The sequence below is a fragment of the Phaethon aethereus genome (assembly GCF_964289735.1).
Source record: "Phaethon aethereus genome assembly, chromosome: 2".
Taxonomy (NCBI): domain Eukaryota; kingdom Metazoa; phylum Chordata; class Aves; order Phaethontiformes; family Phaethontidae; genus Phaethon; species Phaethon aethereus.
Genome location: NC_138582.1, coordinates 113220326 through 113239051, shown reverse-complemented (window position 1 = coordinate 113239051; position 18726 = coordinate 113220326). Strand labels below are relative to the sequence as shown.

At 43.4% G+C, this 18726-nt stretch overlaps 1 protein-coding gene across 1 annotated transcript in view; it reads left to right on the top strand.

The window, feature by feature from the left end:
- Positions 1 to 18333, top strand: part of VOPP1 (VOPP1 WW domain binding protein) — a 65178-nt gene extending 46845 nt beyond the window's left edge. The window contains exons 3-5 of the mRNA XM_082014912.1: positions 11236 to 11313; positions 13590 to 13726; positions 17652 to 18333. Of these exons, the coding sequence (XP_081871038.1) occupies positions 11236 to 11313; positions 13590 to 13726; positions 17652 to 17833 (397 nt within the window). The 3' untranslated portion in view covers positions 17834 to 18333. The remainder of the gene's footprint in view (positions 1 to 11235; positions 11314 to 13589; positions 13727 to 17651) is intronic.
- The last annotated feature ends 393 nt before the right edge of the window (positions 18334 to 18726 follow it).

Below are 18726 nucleotides of genomic sequence, written 5' to 3'. Positions count from 1 at the left end.
AGGCTGCCTCACATTTTGCTGATGAGGAGTAGTTTGATTAGAATGATTGTGAATGTCCCCCTCATTGCAACATGAAGTATGTTTCCGTGGTATGACTGACCAATCCCATAGGTCTTTTCTGTTTGTTTTTTCCTCTTGTTGTTAGCTACCATAACGTTGGAGCTTTTAATGAGGTAATAAATTCCAGATGCTAGAACCCGCATGTTTCTAATCCTCTCCTTTCCTGTCTCCTTGGCATGTTTATAAATCAGCACAAATGCTTTTGAGTGTGAGTGGTAAGCACGTGTCCATAGCAATAGAAATACCGTGGCTGATGTCACTGGGTCAGTGAAGTAGTCACCCACAGGGAGGGGGTTGGCTGACTTAGAGGGAGAAAAGAATTTTGATGCTATCCAGTATTGAGTTAACATCATTTCAGCTCATCCTGTTGGATTACTGTGTACTGAGTTTTTTAATAATGTGATATTCTAAGAGAAGTAGTGAGGAAAAGAGAGTAACTCTGATTAGAGAATCAGAGAATTCAGGTGGGAAGGATTCTCAGGAGACTTCCAGTCCAACCTCCTGCTCAGAGCAGGGTCAGCTGTGAGGTCAGACCAGGTTACTCAGGGCTTTAGCCTGTTAAGTCTTGGGAAAATGACAAGGAAGAAGATGGCACAGTCTCTCAGGGCAATGTGCTCTGCTGCCTGGCTGTCCTCACGGTGGTTAAGTTTTTCCACATACCAAGTCAAAACCACTTTTTGTTTCAGTTTACATCCATTGTCTGTTGTCCTCCCACCTTGCACCACTGGGAAGATCCTGGCTCCATCATCTTAGTAACCTCCTGGGTACTGGGAGGCTGCTCGTGGGTCCCCCTGAAGCCATTTCGTCCCTAGGCTGAACAAGCCCAAGTCCCACAGCCTCACCTCATAGGGCAAGTGCCCCAGCCCCTGACAGTCTCAGTGACCCTTTGCTGAGCTCATTACAGTTTATCAATTTCATTCTTTTTACTGGGGATGCCAAAACCAAATGTAGTATTTTAGATGTGGTCCAATAAGTTGCTCAGTTAAAGGTGATAGTTACTTCCCTTGATCCTCTGGGTAGGCTTCTGTTGACACAGTCCAGGATGCTGTTGGCCTTTATTGCTGTTATGGCATGCTGCTGGCTCATGTTCTGCTTGCTGTCTACCATGACCCCTAGGGCCTTTGCAGCAGAGCGGCTCCAGAGCCAGCAAGATGTTCATCCTTCCTACAGGCAAGACTTTGCATTTGGTTTTGCACAATTTCATGAGGTTCCTGCCAGGCCATTCATCCAACCAGTCTAGATTTTTGAATGGCAGCCCTGCCCTTGAGCTCATGGACTGATCTGGTGCCATCTCCAAACTGGGTGAGAGTACCGTTTCACCAATTCTAGCAACATGCTTGTCAACAGGACATGCCCAGACCTCTGTGGTACTACCAGCGATTACTTTATACTCTCTAGGGAGAGTGTGACCTGTTGACCACTGCCTTCTGAGCCCCACCATTCAACCACTTATTTTTTTTTTAACCCACCTAGCTGTCTGCCTGTCCAGACTGTAATGTCAAAACTTGTGTACAAGAGTATCGTGGAAGGCAACGTGAAAAGCCTTGCTGAAGTGGAGGTAAATGATATCTGCTGCTCTCCAGCTTGTCCACAGATACCATCCACTGCCACTGTAGTGGTAGAAGCTCTTGCTGTACTTGGTGTCCCTTGAAACTATTAGTTGTAGGTGAGGTTTGGCTTTCCTAACATCACACCTACTTGTGTATGTGATGATTTCTAAACTCCTTGGTATCCTGTACCAGCTTCCACCTCCTGAATACTGACTTTTTGCATTAGAGCTCAGCCATGGGTTCTTTGTTTAAATATGTTTTGACTGTTCACTCGTGTGCTACTAGGTGGAAGACCTCCAGAAAGAAACACAGACACTTCCTCTGGAAGAAAATGTTAACCATTGCTGCTGGTAAATATGTGAAGAACAGAATAAACATAGGGGAATGCCATCTTGTAAAGTCTTCTAATTCTTATCCAAAGGAGGGCCTGAATTAATGTTAAAAGCATGTGCAGATGGAAATGCTGTATTTTAGGCTAACATGTTTTCGCTATAGAAAGTAGTTTACTGCATACAGCAGAGAGCTGCACATGTACGCATTTATGTTGACTAAATCTGTTTAATTTTTCATTTAGAATTAGTATAGGAACATTAATGTAAACCTGAAAAAGGAATGTTTGCTAATATTCTTCACGTTTAAAACATGTTCCTGCCCTACATGGGAACAGTCAATTCTTACCGTGGAGAAGAATGATGATTGTATTCAGTTTGTGGTTTTTCATGGTTTTGAAATAAACTCCTTGTGCATTTCCACACACTTCTCTTCCTTTGCAGATTAAATTTTGTTGTATTTATCTCACAGTCATATTCATCTAGGTTTTGAACGTAAGCTCTTATGTGCTTGGTGGTCAGTCTACAATAATAATTTCATGTATTATCAAGAACCTGCAAAATATTCCAGATGAAAACAATAAAAAAGCGATTTTTCTTTTGCTGTTATTCAGATCGCTTAGAGAGCACTTCGTCCATCAACGTGTGTACAGGAGGCTGCGAAAAACCCTCAGTCTAGACACAGGGCATGTTGCATGATGGGAGCTACTTTCTGTGCTCCACATCCTGTTATGTTTACCGCTTTTAATTAAGTTGGCTTTCCTGATGATACACTTAGCTTTCCCATTGTAATTACAGCTGCATGAAGTGTCAGCAGGTGTGTGCTTCGGGCAGTAATCTAGCTGTTAATTTATTCTTCCATTTGATTTGAAGCCAGCCTGGAGGAGGGAGAGGGGAGGCAGTGTAATAGTTTTGCATGCTTCCAGCCACCTCGAATGGCTGGCACCATGCAGAAACGGAGACCTGGATTCAGGCCAGGGCCACCAGTTTAGCAGCGAGCAGCCACAGGAAGGACCTGTGTGCATATGTAGTTCAATGCAAGAATGTAAGTGCACAGTTTGTATCGTCAAGGAAGATGGCAGTAATTATCAGACCATCCGTATATAACGGCAACAAAAACCCACCACCGTTGCTCTGGGCTATGTGGCCTTAAACAGTAAGGGTACAAAACATCACAACTGGCTTCAATAAGTGCTTTTAAGGTGGTATATTCCTTGCCTCAAATAAGGGACTAGATTCCCTTGATATTGATGGATCTGTTGAGGTTGTAGTCCCAACTGCTGTATTCGCTCAGCAACTAGATGCTGTACCACGGCACTTGAATTTGCTTTGATGGATTAGTTGTCCAAGGCACAACCTAGGGAGAATTAGGCTACCAAATTAACAATGCACTCAACTTCCTAGGAGTGAATCCCGAGGAGGGGGAAGGACTTTAATATCTCAGCCTTCACAGGCAATCAAGCAGGTGACTGACCTAATTTGAGATTTGAAGCTCTGGACGATTTCGGAGATGGAAGCTGACCAGGCATAGGCAGCTTATTCTGAGAAAGGTGAAGAGAGAGGAAAAGAGCAGTCTCTTGTCTTCTAGTGGAGTACTCCTCTGAAACCATTCTCCTGTGGCTGAGGTGTAGCAGGGAACCCAGTCCCACCCTCCTCTCATTTCCAGAGAATGCAATAACCACTGTTGTGGCTTATCATGGGTGCACTTCAGTTTTTCCTGTTGAGGCTGTTTGACTTGAAATACTCATCAGAGCATTAACCCTTCCATGTCCCAGGCAAGAACCCTAATGTGAGGCTGAGAATCAATTTCTTCTGGCTTCCTGTCAGTGGGACAAGAAGGCTTGTACCTGTTTTGAGCTACAATGGACAGCATCAGGGAGCACTTGACCCCAAAGTCATCTTGAAGCTTGTAACCCTTTCTGAATAGGGAGATCTGAATAAAAATTTTGAAGGTCTTGGTGGCACGTAACTGTTGGCCATTAGTACCCTTGTCCTTCTCTGCATTTGATCATACTGTGAGTTGGTGAAGGAAAAGAAAGATCTACTATGCATTAGAATGTTAAATTCAGGCAGATAGCAAATTCATGGACACCCATCGCCCCTTGCCAGCAGACTGCTTATAACCTCCCAAACCAGCAATTAGATGCAATAGGACTGCTCGCCCACTGGGAGCAGCTTGAGATACAAAGAACTACTAGTCTGTTTAACGAGGGGCCCCATGATTAACTAGAAGTTCTTGGTCCTGTTGGTATGAGAAATTTACTATTCTCTCTCCAGAAAATTTAAACTTGTCATGCAGATGATGTGTGGCTTACTTTTGCCAGTGCCTTAAGCTATGCTGTTTGTCCACTTTGTTCTGCGAAAGAAAGGCCTGCAGCCTATGTTGAAAATGGCTATTCAAGGTACTGTGTACTGCCACTGGACAAAGCCCAAACCACATTGATTCTTGCTAGGTTCTGCTACAGGAGGAGCAGGGAAAATTTCTAGATGGATGTGTGCTGGCCAGAAAGCCATGTGGTGAGACTTGCTGCCTTTACAGACAGCAAGGAGAGTCCCTCTGTGAGGTGGCTTTCCTCTTGGGGTCTGAGAAGAGAGGACTGGGGTTATGGCAAGCTGTTGGGTAGCAGAAGGCCTGTAGAAGGGTCAGTTTGATGGGAGCAGCTGAGCAAATACTTCTCATCCTATCAGAAGTAGGGGATGATTTACCATACTCTTCTGAGTTCTTGCACAGAGATGGTATTTATAGGCTCTTCACCTTAAGAATAATTGAGAAATACTCCCTTTTTCAGCTGTTGCCTGCTCTTGTTTTTCATGCCTGTGTGAAGGACAGGAGCCAAGTATCTTGTCTCATAGGAGATTTTAGTTGTGTCAAAGCAGACAGGGATCTAATCTGAGTAAATATTGTTTCTGCCTCTGTTGGTTTTACTCTGTAAAAAGATGACCTGACAGCCCCTTCCCTCCTTTTTGCCTTACGTCTTCTGACGTAGTTAAGGACTGTGTGATTCATCAAGTACCTGGGTAACTATATCTCTAGTGCTCTCCTGGGTACCTGTACTCTCAAGTAGAGATGTTCCACTGAGGTCATGTCTGTGTTCATCTATGAAGCAGTTACATATAGTTATATATCTGCTAAAATCAGACCTACGTTTTACAAGGTGCTGTTCTTGCATGCACTGAGAGAAATGCTGAGAACCTGTGACTGCAGGTAACTGTGGTAGAGTTGTGTCCCTGCTGAAAATCAGGCCATGTACACAGACATGCCAGGGAGACACAACCAGCTCTAAGACCAAGGCTGGAAAGCAGATGTTGCCTATCACTCTGCTCCACCAGCCAAAGACCTTGCTTGCTGAATACTGCTAAATACTAATATTTGCTGGATATTGCTAAATACTGCTCCGCAAGCATTTAAATGAATGCCAGTAGAGGAATGTGGCCTTTGTGTTGCAGCATCTTTCTGGAGAGAGATTTAAACCACTTTGGGACTCAAAAATAGTTACTTAGGTGGGACTCCTGAGTGCAGTGTTGGAGTCTGTGTTCCAATTCACAGAATCACTAAGGTTGGAAAGGACCTTCAAGATCATCAATCCAGCCATTAATCCAGCGCCACCATGTTCCCTAAACCATGTCTTGAAGCACCATATCCACACATTTTTTGAACACTCCCAGAGATGGTGACTCCACCACCTCCCTGGGCAGCCTGTTCCAATGCCTGACCACGCTCTCGGTGAAGAAATTTTTCCTAATATCCAATCTAAACCTCCCCTGGCGCAACTTGAGGCCATTTCCTCTCGTCCTATTGCTGGCTACTTGGGAGAAGAGACCAACACCCTCGTCGCCACAACCCCCTTTCAGGTAGTTGTAGAGAGCAATAAGGTCTCCCCTCAGCCTCCTCTTCTCCAGACTGAACAACCCCAGTTCCCTCAGCCGCTCCTCATAAGACTTGTGCTCCAGACTCCTCACCAGCTTTGTTGCCCTTCTCTGGACAATTCCCAAGTGGGCTGCTGCAGCAAAACAGATTCCATGGGATAACCTCTCCGTTGTGCTTGTAGCGTTAAGCTGCTCCATGTGTCTGTTGGTCTTCCCCATGCATGCAGTCAACTTGGGTCTTTCCCTATATAGCACTACAGGCAACGGCTTTGAAAACAGCTTTTTATTGAAAGATGGAAATGCACATACAGAATGGTCTGAAATGAATTAATCAATGGTGAAATAAACTTGGTAGAAAAAGAACTCCCTCTCTTTCAGTTACGTGGTATACCTTCTGTGATCCTCTTTCTCATTCCTCATCCTTCAGGTCTAATTCTGAGTCTTGTGGCAATGTAGTCCTGTTGAGCTCAGTGGCATTACACCTCATTGATAGCACAGTCAAGACTCAGAGCTTCATCAGAGTTGTTTCTGCTAGTCACTTTGTGGTGGTTGCCTGCTTTGTTTCTCTTTTTGTTTCATGACTCGTTTGACTTTGCTCAGCATCACTGCATCCTGGCAGCTGAGTTCCAGGCAGATTAAATCTTCTTTTTCAAATGTTTTTAAACTTTTTTGTCCCAGAACAAATAAACACATATGCACACTTCAGCTGTCTGCCTTTATCTGTTCAATGGTAGAAGACCTGAGCCTTCTGGCTTTGAGGGCTCAGCACTGAGTCTGCCTGCAGGTGACCTAGGCTCAGCAGTCCATCCCTTCCAGTTCTTGTGAGCACTTGTGGTTCTCCTTCTGGTCTTTTGCCCATGCCAGTATTAGGACCACAGCTGGAACTTCCTTAGCTTCATCTGATGCTACTAGTCTTTTCCCCCAAAAACCTTTCTTTCTTTTCTGTTCTTGGTTTTGGCCTGTTGCTGTATCCTCCTTTACTTAACTCCCTGCCTCCCTTTTGTTCCTGCCTCCCCCACACCCCACTTCAAAAACTGCCAGTACTTCTTGTATTCCAGTGCATCCCAGTTTGCTTCATAGATCTCACACATACATGCCGCAATCATTTAACCTATGACTGGCATGCAACTTTTTTTGGAATTATAATCAGGTTTATCTTCAGGACACTAGTTAGAAATCATGCAGTTTAGTGTATCTGGCTCTTGTGGGGTTTTTGTGATTTTTCTTTCACTCTCCCATCTTCTGTCTCTATGTCTACAATAGGGTTTCTGCCACTACATGTGGATTAACAATTCATGTTTTGTTTTACTCTTCAAAAGACATCGCTAATCAAACATCTTAAATGATTTATCAGCTTTTGGCACATATGATGCAAACAGTCTAGAGGGGAAACCTAAGAATGCTACAGCCTGCATTTCAAAGGGATAGTGCTGATGGGGAATACCCATGTTGAGTGAGGACATTACCAGACCACTATGGCCTTACTGAAGACACTAATCCTTGCTTTACTTCTTTAATTTGTCCACTTCTCAGCAAGTGCCAATCAGGGAATAATTTTTAGATGCTGTTCTTTGCTGTGGCAGCTCTAGGAAAGGATTTGTTCAGCTGTGTAGATGCAGGTATAAATGGAAAAGAGCTTCTGGACCACTTTACTGAGCAGTTATCAACAGAACCCAGGCAAGTGCGGGATTTGTTTGTGGGTTTGGCTCATACTGTATACCCTTATGTGAAACTTTGTGCATTGCTTGTCCATTAAGGAAAAAAGTTCAGTGTCATGATTTAAGTGTGAACCCATACAAGAAGCTTATCACTGTGATCTGACACACAGTGTAACTTTGATCCCTGACACAGCAGTTCCTTGGTATGCTAGCAGTACAAGTCATTGGACATGCAGATGCATTCATTTCACTCTACTGAATTATGAATGAAAAGATGTACCTTCTAAATCATAAATCACACTGCAGACAGTTTTCAAAAGAGATACCGTGTGCTTGGTCAAGTTGCAGATTAGAAAAACAGCTAATGGATCATGTCTTATCCCATGTAATGGGTTACATTTTGATCAATGAAACAAGCATTGCCCTAGGGAAATGCAGTTCTCAGGATCATCGATGATGTGTGAAAGAGGGAAATTTGCTTTAGAAAAGTCTTCTGTAGGAGATGGGCTCGGTCCAGTTCAGATCGATAGTAAGGTTCATTCGTCTTCAACTGGCATTGGGCACAAGCGGTCCTTCTCTGTAAAGCAGAGCCAAAGCATGAGTGTAATTTAAAGAATATGCAAACCAATTCAATAAATGTATTTGTGTATACTTAATTGTTTTTTTTATGAACCAGGGCCTTAATTCTACTGGCATTTGCTGTCAGGCAGTAAGAGATAGTACATCAAAGACTGATTATACTTAAGCTTGTATTACTCCATTAATAAGCTGATTTTATTGCTGTCTTTTGTCTGCTAATAAATACAGCTTTTGTAAGTAAGTTAATTTTCTTATAATTGGGATCAATGTTGTTAGAAGTTGTGTTGTTTTTTCACGGCACATTGAATCAAGAACAAGAGATCAGCAGAGCTGCTGTGGTACCCTGACAGCAGTATCAGCAAATGGACCATTTGTTCTTCCAGTCTTTTTTGGTGCTGCTGTCAAGTGATGGGGAATACCAACAGCAGGTTGTTATCATGACATCATCCTTGATTGCAGGCTCCTACATATATGGGTACATGTGTCCATACCCGTAGGCACACAAAATAAAGTGCTTGTTTGGTTTTATGGGTAAAAAGTGAAGGAGTCACTAGTGTCAGATCTCAAAGGGATTTCTCTCTGAGTTGTGTTACTGGTTTAGCTTCACAGATCCACCCAGCAAACGCAGTCCTTAGCCTCGGATGGGTTGCCTCAAAAAGCTTACTGGCTATTAGAAAATGGAGCTTCTCTAAACGCAGCCGTAATGAAAGACTCCTCCATCCTTTGCGTCATTGTTTTAAGCCACTTGAAAGTGCAGTCATCTGTGTAGGAAATGAAACTTCTCTTGATGGCCTGTTTGTTTGGCATTCAGTGGTCTCAGGAGCTTCATAAACATTCAGCAGTTGAGCCTTTCTGTCTTCCAGCTGGTACTTTAGCCCTCTATTGCAGGAAGAAAAGCTAAGCCGTGGAGACTTTAAAAATGGTGCTGACTTGTAGCCTAGGCAATTTAGAGATTAAAAATAAAAAGTAAATTCAGGTACTATACTCCACATACAGATGCTGTTTTAATTTTGGTGGCTTGAATGACCATAATTATATATTTTAACATAGCCTTTTCCCATCTCTTCTGGCTCTGGAGAAAACCGATGCAAAATAAGTGAGACAAGGGTGGGCACAGGGGAGGTGTACGTGCAGCCTCCCTGTCCTGCTTGTGGTCAGATGTAGGTAGCTGGGCTGACAGAGGCAGTGTGTGGTGGCAGATAAAGACTGCTCACATCTCTAAAATCCTTCTTTTTTTTTTTCCTGCCTTAATTGCCTCAAGAAGGGCTTCTAGATTTATGGGCTCTGTTTCCTCTTTGCTTTTCTGGCCCAACAAAGTCTTTGCTATGCAGCATCAGCAAAAGGGGCAATTGCCCATCAACATGGATGAGGTGCTCCAACTAAAAGCGTGTTCAAGAGTGAAAGGGGTACCATGACCACTGGTTTAACGGAAGGCAGTGGCTGCCCACCTTGTTTTGTAAGGGGCCTGATCCTGTCCCTGCATTTAACATATGTCTTGAAGGCTCCTGTTGGGTTGATCCACGTTGGGAGCATGGAGGAATGCTTAATTTTTTGGTTCTGATGTGACTGAAGTTAATGCTGACTTGCTAAGTCTTGTTAGTAGTTTTGTGAGGTCTGGTAGCTTTGAGCATGAGCAGTTGTTAGGGTCCTGGCAAGCTTTAAAGAAGAAAGGTTGGAGATGAGTCACTTTCAGGTTCAGGGACAGCAAAGTGGGTGTTTTCTCTTTTGGCATGAGCAACATGCTCTACTCAAGTCTCAAACTCTGTGCCTGAGTATATTAATGGACCTTGCTGTGCTGATCATGTCAGATCCTCCGGCTTGCTTAAGTAAACCCTGCCTACTTGTCATCAGAAGAGCGTGTAACACTTTTTGCTTGCAAAACAACTGATTATGTATCCATAGAGCATCCTCCTCTGGCCCCAGTTAAAGGCTGAAGCCCATGTGACTTGACATATTTTGTGAGTGAAGGCTTGTTAATTGAGCATGTAAATGTGTAATTGTCTGTACAATTATCCAGTGGATTTTTTTTTAGCTTTGCACACAAATATGGGAGCACAGTCATGCAGTCGGGCAAATTTTCTAAAACCAGATGCTTAATTGAATATGTGCATTGAGCATACAGATGTGAACACCCTTAAAAAGATTGATCCAGTTGTGGTAACCTCCTCTTTTCTTTTGGTATGTGGATATGCTAATCTGAATGTTTTCATCCCAGTCTGTCACATACCATAGTTTCTGTGTTACCACTGTCCTTTTTCCTACTGAATATGTTTAATTGGTGTGGGAAATGGCAGGTACTGTAAGAATTATTCAGAAGTTGCTGTTAATGTATGTGCTGGAATTTAGTGAAGTGGTACCTTGTGCTTACAAGGTTGGTTGGTGCTATAATACCTTTAAAATTGTTCTAGTCCATATGAAATATTAATTTGAAATGTTGTGGGTTTTTAGAGGAAAGCTGACTTATATAGTGGGAGTTATTGGCAGCTGCAGTCCAGTGCAACTTCTGAGAGCAAAAAATGCCATTAAATTTGCAAATAACGGTACGCTTGAAGTTTGCTCTGTACTCGGTAGTTTCTCTGGAGCTGCTGATTTGCAAAGAATGAGTGATCTGGCAGTTTTGACCTTGCAATTCTCATCTGTTGGAGTGACTAAAAACCTAAATGGCTCATGTTTGAGGTCTGCAGTGCTCATTTACTGTGAAAGAAAACACAGTAATATTGCTTTTCTTTATAACATGTCCTTTTATATAGAACTAAACACTACATACAGTCTTTTTGAGGTAGCTTTAAAAGAAGTATATAGGAAGGTAGTTTCAATAGCATACAAAAAGTTCCTGAATAGTGATAGAGCTGTGCCACAGATGTGTACATGTGGTTGACAACTTTATCTGGCCAAGGGTAGTCTGTTCTTATTCATAGACCCACGGAGTGATTTGTGTTGGAAAGGTCCTTCAAAGATCATCTAGTCCAACTCCCCTGCCATGGGCAGAGACATCTATGACTAGATCAGGTTGCTTAAAGCCCTGTCCAACCAGACGTTGAAGACTTCCAGAAGGCTTTGCCTCCCATGCTCATGGCAATGTTGTAAATAACTCCTCGGGCAGGGGTGCAAACGGTGTCAGAGTTGGGGATGCCATTTTAATGTGAGTGACAATCACTCCCCTAACACCCTTTTCTCTTTATTTCTCTGCAGATGTCGCTCCTATGAGGATTGCTGTGGTTCAAGGTGCTGTGTAAGAGCTCTCTCTATCCAGCGACTATGGTATTTTTGGTAGGTCAGGGCATTTGGGAATGTTATGTTTGTCCTGTTCTTGTCTTGTTTGTAGGACTTAAATCAGGGCATTGCCAGCCCTAATATTTTAAAGTAAAGTAGGTACAAGTATGCAGTAATATATATGTGTCCATATAAATGCAAGGATTTTGCGTTTTTGCTTATAAAATTCTCCCAATGTAGTAAGAAAGCACTGAAAGAATAGGTTACTGAAGTTGATCTTTCCTGCTTCTGCATCCTGCTGGTCTGTACAGGCAGCAATCCTACTTTTATTCAAAATTGCTGAATTCCTTATGCCTGTCCCAGCTACTACCAAGTGGCAACGTTTGTCCATTTTTGTTGGGCACTCAGTTTTCGAAAGAGGATTGTATAAGGAGGATTGTGCATTTAGGCAGGGTTTAAGATATTCTTGCCAGCTGAATTGAGGCTTCAATTTAAAAGGGAGAGAAGTACATTTATGACTATGAGGATTTCACTGGAGATGACAGCAAGGGAAAAAAGGCAGAAAGATTTCAGCTTGTGAAACCAGCAGCTCAGTAATCTGGATAACGCTTAAACTAATCACTGTTATATGCATAATGAAAAAATAAGGTAAATTTGTTTTGGGGAGGAATTTAAGAAAGCACACGAATAAAACCTTCTCATTACAGTAGAGAGAAAGCAAAAGCTCTCTTAGAAAACCTGATTTCAGGCATCTTTATGTAGAATTTGAAGACTGCTAAAAAAAAAAGTCTTCAAAATTGAAACGAATAAACATTGAAAAACAGAAGCCCGATATATACTATAATACAGAGATTTCCCAAAGCTGACTCTGGGATTTCAGTCTACAATCCTTACTGATATAACTGAAGAGCTCTGCGTCTCAATCCCTGGGGTGACATCATAAATCACTGTTTTTCTGTTCAGAACAAATCCTTTGCAGGAACGCTGCCAAAAGGGAATGTATTAATATTGGCTCAGGGAAACAGGACCTCCTTCTGCTCTTGTTTCTACAGTGGAAACAAGAACAGAATTTGACCCTTTGCATGAAATACCTCTTGCTGCCATGCAGTGTCACACTCTTCCTCTTGGGCACCTGGGAATGCTCCAGAGGAGATAAGCGTGGTGTCTAGGCTTGCCTCTGGCCAGCTTCGGTGGCCTCTGGCCAACTTCCATCCCTTCCAAAAGAGCACAGTTGTCATTGTTTGCCAGTAAAGGGCCCTGAAGTGAGGTGGCAATTACAGGCAGAAGAACCATTTGGGTTTATGGGAGCTTGCATCAGTCACTAGCATGTCCGATAACTAATTGAGAAAACACAGTGAAAACCGTCGTCTGAAGAACAAAATCTTCTGACATGCCCTTTCTGCATGTGCCTGTTTCCACAGCATGAGGGCAAGGGAATGATGAGGACAGTTTAGTCAGGTTGGAAAAGGAGCTGAGAGGAGAACTGAAGCAAAGTGATGTCCTTTTCCTTGAGAATGTATATGCCCTCTAGGAAGCACAAAGCAAAGCTTGTCATCTTCAGTGCTGAATGCTTCAGTCTTCTGGCTTGAGCTTAAATGCCAGCTACCATGTCTCCCATGGGGAACAAAATTATGGTGTTGAGTAATTTAAGAACATATAAGAATCTTCTTTTAAGGGCAACTGCAGAATCATAGAATCATAGCATGGTTTGGGTTGGAAGGGACCTTAAAGATCATCTATTTCCAATCCCACTGCCATGGGTAGGGACACCTTCTGCTAGTCCAGGTTTCTCAAAGCCCCATCCAACCTGGCCTTGAACACTTCCAGGGGTGGGGAATCCGTAACTTCTTTGGCCAACCTGTTCCAGTGTCTCGCCACCTTCATAGTGAAGAAATGTATAGTATTCCTCTTTGTCCGCTACAAACTTCCTGGCCAGCCTCAATGCTGTGAGTGCAAGGCCTGTGTCCAAGATACACAGTTTGAAACTATACCGACCTGGAATTTCAGTTCAGCATCCCAGTGGCAAAGGTCAGGTATGAACCTGAACTTTCCAGAAGTTCAAGGGTGTTTTAGTTTCAGATTTGACATGCCAGAAAACGTGGAACAATAGTACTAATTGCTAAAGATGTCCGTAATATATCCCTAAGTGCCCCATGAGTGCTATCTCAAATGACATAGACCTGCTTTCAAGAAACAACCTACTTAAGAAACCCTGATAAAACCTGTAGGCTGATGATTGCTAGATGATACTCTTGTTTCTCTCAACAAACAGTCTGGGTTTGAGAGCTGCCTGAATGTGGGTGGGCTTTGACTTCCCTCTTCTCTTTGCCTAGGTTCCTTTTGATGATGGGAGTTTTGTTCTGTTGCGGAGCTGGTTTCTTCATCCGAAGGCGGATGTACCCTCCTCCACTAGTAGAAGAACCTACTTTTAATGTGTCTTACACCAGACAACCAGTCAACACTGCATCAGGTCAGAGACTGCTCATTAAAGAAGTTTCACTAATTTCTTACATTTGTCAAGGCATTTCAAAAAGGGTAGGTTTGGGGGTTTTGTTTGGTTTTTGCAAACTGTGGGATTTGGAGAAGGGATTGCACTGCACTAAACCATGCAGCCACCTCCTGTGATGAGTGAAGTCGTCTGCCTTTCAAACAGCATAATTCATCTGCAGTGTACAGAAATGTTTTTGAAACCCCGGATGACAGGACTTGCAGTTCCCTCTGTTGTGGTTCCTAATGCCTTTACAGCAGTGTGTCCGTGCATGGAAGGAGGCTAGCAAGTTCCCACTTTGCAGCGTAGACAAAATGATAGGTGTCCAAAATGGACAGTGACATGAAGAAAGAGTTTTAAATACAGTTGATAACATCTGGCAGAGGTGAAGGAAAGCCTAACATTTTTCTTCGGTGATCTGGCTATCTTGCAAGTCTTTTCTTTTTGATTTGCCATCCGTGCTCTGTGCTACAGTTTTTCTGCAGCAAAGTGGTCCTTCTCCCCTTGTTAGTCTGATTCTGGTCAGTAATGGCTGTGAGCATCAGGAGGATCTACCTAGGGATGGCTTCTCTGGCAATACTGCTTTCTAAGTTTATTTCTTCCCCTCTGGCTGTTAGATAATCCCAGTTGGGAGAATCCTGCAAAATAAGACTCCCCTGTAAGCAGAAGATTTTTGTGTCTTATGGGAGCATTTTGAATCTGGCCGTCTCTAGTTGGAAAACCTTCTACAGTGCTGAGAGTGCATCTGAATACACACTCTGGTGCTTGCTTTCTCCCTGCCTCAGCAAGGCCAAACTGAGACATTTCTAACCACTTTCCAGATTGCATAAGCCAATGCTATTTTGTGCCAGTGAAAGTACACACACACACACACACACACACACGTATGCAGGCACACTCGGTACACCGGCACTTTTCCTCCTGGGCTGTCATTTTATTGCATGCTGTATTAGAGAGAGCTGAAGCCAGAGGATCATTATCTTTTCTGATAATTTTTTTTTTTAATGGGCAATTTGTTTTTGTTTCATACTGGCTTGGAAGTGGAAATACAACTGAATATTTTGTAATGAGAAGGAGAATCTCTCTAAAAATTTAGTGCCTCAAACCTCTCTATGAAAAATTGTTTTCCGAACCATTACATCCCTGTGCAATACTGTGGCTGCATCAAGACAGCGGAAAAGTTTCCTAAACCCCTTCTAGCTGGCTGTGACTACGAGCGTTGTGCCGAGATGCAACATTTGGGCTCTCCCCGCTGTTATGCCGGCTATTGCACACCTGCCTGCCTTGTGCAGGCTTTGGAAATGCTCTTTCTTGCATCCTTAAGCATATACTTACTTACACCCTTTTCTCCCCCCACTCTCTCACAGGTCTAAACAGATAAAAAGTTACAGACACAAACTGACACTTTATTCACCCTCTTCTTTTTTTAAAATCCGAAGAGGGTTTTTTAGGGCTTCCTTTCTGCATTTGTTTTTTCAGCTTGACTGAACAAGCATTTCCACAGAGAGTATTTATTTTTCAACAGTGGAGGGCTGGGAGGAGCCAAACTAACTAAACTAATATTTTTAAGCCGGAAAAGTAACCTCAAGATTATGTAAACAAGGAGCATCTTTGGCTGGATTGGCAAATACCAGATTTAATTTTAGGGCACGGTTTTATATTTTCATGACGCTTCATAGAACACAAATTGTGGGTAAATATAAAATAAGCACAAGCCCTTTAATGATGTGCTTATGCCACCTGCTTCCAGACTGTTACTACTGTTACTTAAGTGTTGGGCTCTGAGCTAATGCCACCAAATTTTTTTTTTTTTTTGGACTTTTTGTACTGTTCTAGGAATATTCAACAGCAAAAGCAATAGGAATTAGCAGTCAACCAAGTTCTCATTTTCTGCTAGGTCCTCTTCCAGATTTGGTAGCAGCAGCCAGTTCACTGTTGAGGTGGAGCCCTTGAAACGTGGCTCCTTGCCATCTCCCTCCTTCCCTGCAGAGATGATGGCAACATCTTCTGCCATCCCAGCAGCAGCCTGCAAGCGGGAGTGCTTTTTCTGTGGGCCTGACTGAGAAAATGGATTGAACACTTCACCTACAAGCAGCAATTTGCAGACCTGGTGGTATCTTTCACTTCAGCCCTGGCCTACATCTCCCCGAACTGGCAGTTCAAGCGCTAGAAAAGGTCGGGTCCCTTCGTAGACACTTAACAAATACTTACTGAGCTGATCGCACAAGGAAGGTGATATTCAGATGATGTTTTCTGCTAGGTGTTGTTTTTCTGCAAGTGTCCACACTTGCCCCCCCCCCCCCCCCCCGCCCCCTTCAATAACACACAGAAATTTTAGTGAAAACAGTTCCTTCCCTAAAGAGCAAGCTGCAGTGAGCCACCTCAACCTCGCCCGCTTCCCCATGCGGATGGAAACTGCAGAAATGCGGAGCTGGGCACGATTTAACTTTAAAACAAAACTGCTTAAGAAAAAGGCTACAGAAGAGGGTGTTAGCCCAAACTTTGGAGAGTTAGGACTCGGCTCCCAGTCCCAGCCTGGCTGTCCCGCAGCCGCGTGCTGCTGCTATACGTGGGAGCAGGACAAGGGCTTCTCGTCGCTGCGGCAAAGGAAAAGGGGCTGCAGAGCAGCCCTCTTCACTCAGACAGGCAAAAGGAAAAATTATTGTGGTGATCTGTTAAAAATTATTGTGTTAAGAAAGAAATAGCTGCGTTCTTGATCTGCTTTGTCCTCTTTGCTCCCAAGTGTCCCAAGGTCCCTAGGCAGACACCCCAGGCCCTGGGAGAGTTTGCATCCCTGTGCGTTATGGTTCAACCCATCTGATTTATTATTGTAGGGACACGTATTTGTTTGGTATGTAGCTCCTTCCTGAGTGCTTGAAGCACTAAAGCGTGCTTAAAGCTTTGAGAAGCCTGTATGCCTCTGTGGCAATATGGAGACATAGTGTCACTAAGTCACGGAAAGGAATGATTGAAGGGGAAATCCCTATGTCATTATAGGAAAAAGAGACTAGCACCAAAAGAAGACAACCCATTGCTCAGCCATGATTTTTTTTTTTCAGTCCAGCTTTATTTAAATAGACAGAAAGAGAAGAAAACTCATTTAAATCTTGAGACAGAGACAGTCTGTGACTTTAATTGCTGAATTGCCTAAGTTGTCTTCTACCACCCGCTGTGATATCTGAGGAGGGTCACATGCCACCTTTGTTATTCCTCACGGCAGCTGTCTCTGTTACTCCTCGTGTCACAGCTAAGGAATTTTGCGTTTGATTGTACGTTTCCTTTCCTTGTCCCTGCAGGCTCCAACATCATTTCCTAAATTTAATCTGTGCAAAGCAATCTTGTCCCATTGTGTTAGCCAGCCATAATTGGCTTCAGCTTGGGTTTTTGCTTTATACGTGTTTACTCCTTAGCCGTACCGTGCCTAGAAGGGAAATTATGTGTTTGAGATGAACTCTGGCCTACAGGCAGATCCACTACACTACAAAATAATCTGTCAAGTCCTTTTGTAAGACTTGACACGTGAGTCAGGGCTGTAGTGGAAACCACTTTGTCCCTCTGGGATCCCATGCCTCTCCTCTCTGCAGGCTCGGCAGCTTTTCTGTCCAGGGAACTGAGCAGGGCTCACTGTTTTCCCTTTCAAATGGTAGTCGCTTGGGGCCAGTGGTGCCCTTTGTTTCACTAAATGATTTCCATTGCATGCAAAATTGAAACTTTTTGGTGAAATCTCAAGAAGTTAATGTAGTCCTGTAAGCCTGGGTTTTCTCTGGAATGGGAGAAAGGTGGCTCCTTGCCTTTGCTTTGATGAACACTTTGAAAAAACTTGTCCGAGTGTGCAGAGCACAGGCCCTGGAAGAGCATGACCTGATGCCGCTGCTGCTGTTGATACCTTTTCTCTCCTTTCTTTCAGGGTCACAACAACCTGGAGTGCCGTATTACACAGATCCAGGTGGACCTGTGATGAATCCCATGGCTATGGCTTTCCACGTCCAGCCCAATTCCCCACAAGGAAACCCAGTTTACCCACCCCCACCTTCCTACTGCAACACACCACCTCCCCCTTACGAGCAGGTGGTGAAATCCTCCACGTGAGGACACTCTGGCTCTCTGACCTGACTCTGTGAGAAGAAGGTGCCATTGCAAAATGACCGAGATGGAGGGCATCTGCCCTTTTGAACACTTGCGGTTCTCCAAGTCCTCTCTCCCTCCCTTCCCTGCACCTTTCCTCATTAAAGTTACTTGCAAAGGGGTGATTTTAAATTTTTTCCTTTTTTTTTTTTTTTAGTAGAAGTGGATTTTTTTCTTTGTCTTCAAAATGAGAGAAGTCATCTTTGTAATGCTTTTAATGGAAACCTGTATTTAAAACCTGTATGTCTTTCTCTTTATTTATTGTTCGTTTCAATCATGGGTTTAATTGCATTCTGGCAGGCTACTGATAGCAGTTCTTTATGCAACCCAAGAGTCATGTGCACCCTCCTAAAGACCCTGTAGCAGAAATGCCCTCATCTAAGAGATATGACAGAGAAAGAGGGTAGAAGAGGCAGGGCAATGCTTTTACCAGAAATGGTGACCACCATCTTTTTCTTTTACGATTTTCTTGTACAATTTGGTTCTGATGCACAACAGAAAGACGCTGTGATAGAAGTCACTGTGACTAGAGCACCAGCGTTGGTCAAGTCGTGGTAGAGGCTTTGCCAAGTGCCCTAGAAAAGTCATTACTTTAAATGATGCATCTAAAAAGTGAAGGACCAGGACTTGAGTGTTTCTTGGCCAGCACCTGGACTCTGCATGTGTGATCAGCATCCTGCTCCCCTTGTTTTGCCAGCGGTGAGATTGTATGAAACAGCCAATGACCTAAATGTTGGTAGTGAGAGGGAAGTGTTATAACCTCGGAGCTACTTGTGCTTATGCCTCTCGACAGAACAGTTAGAAACACTGAAATACGTAGGTAAGTTTTCTTCCCTAAATTGGAAAATAACTACAGT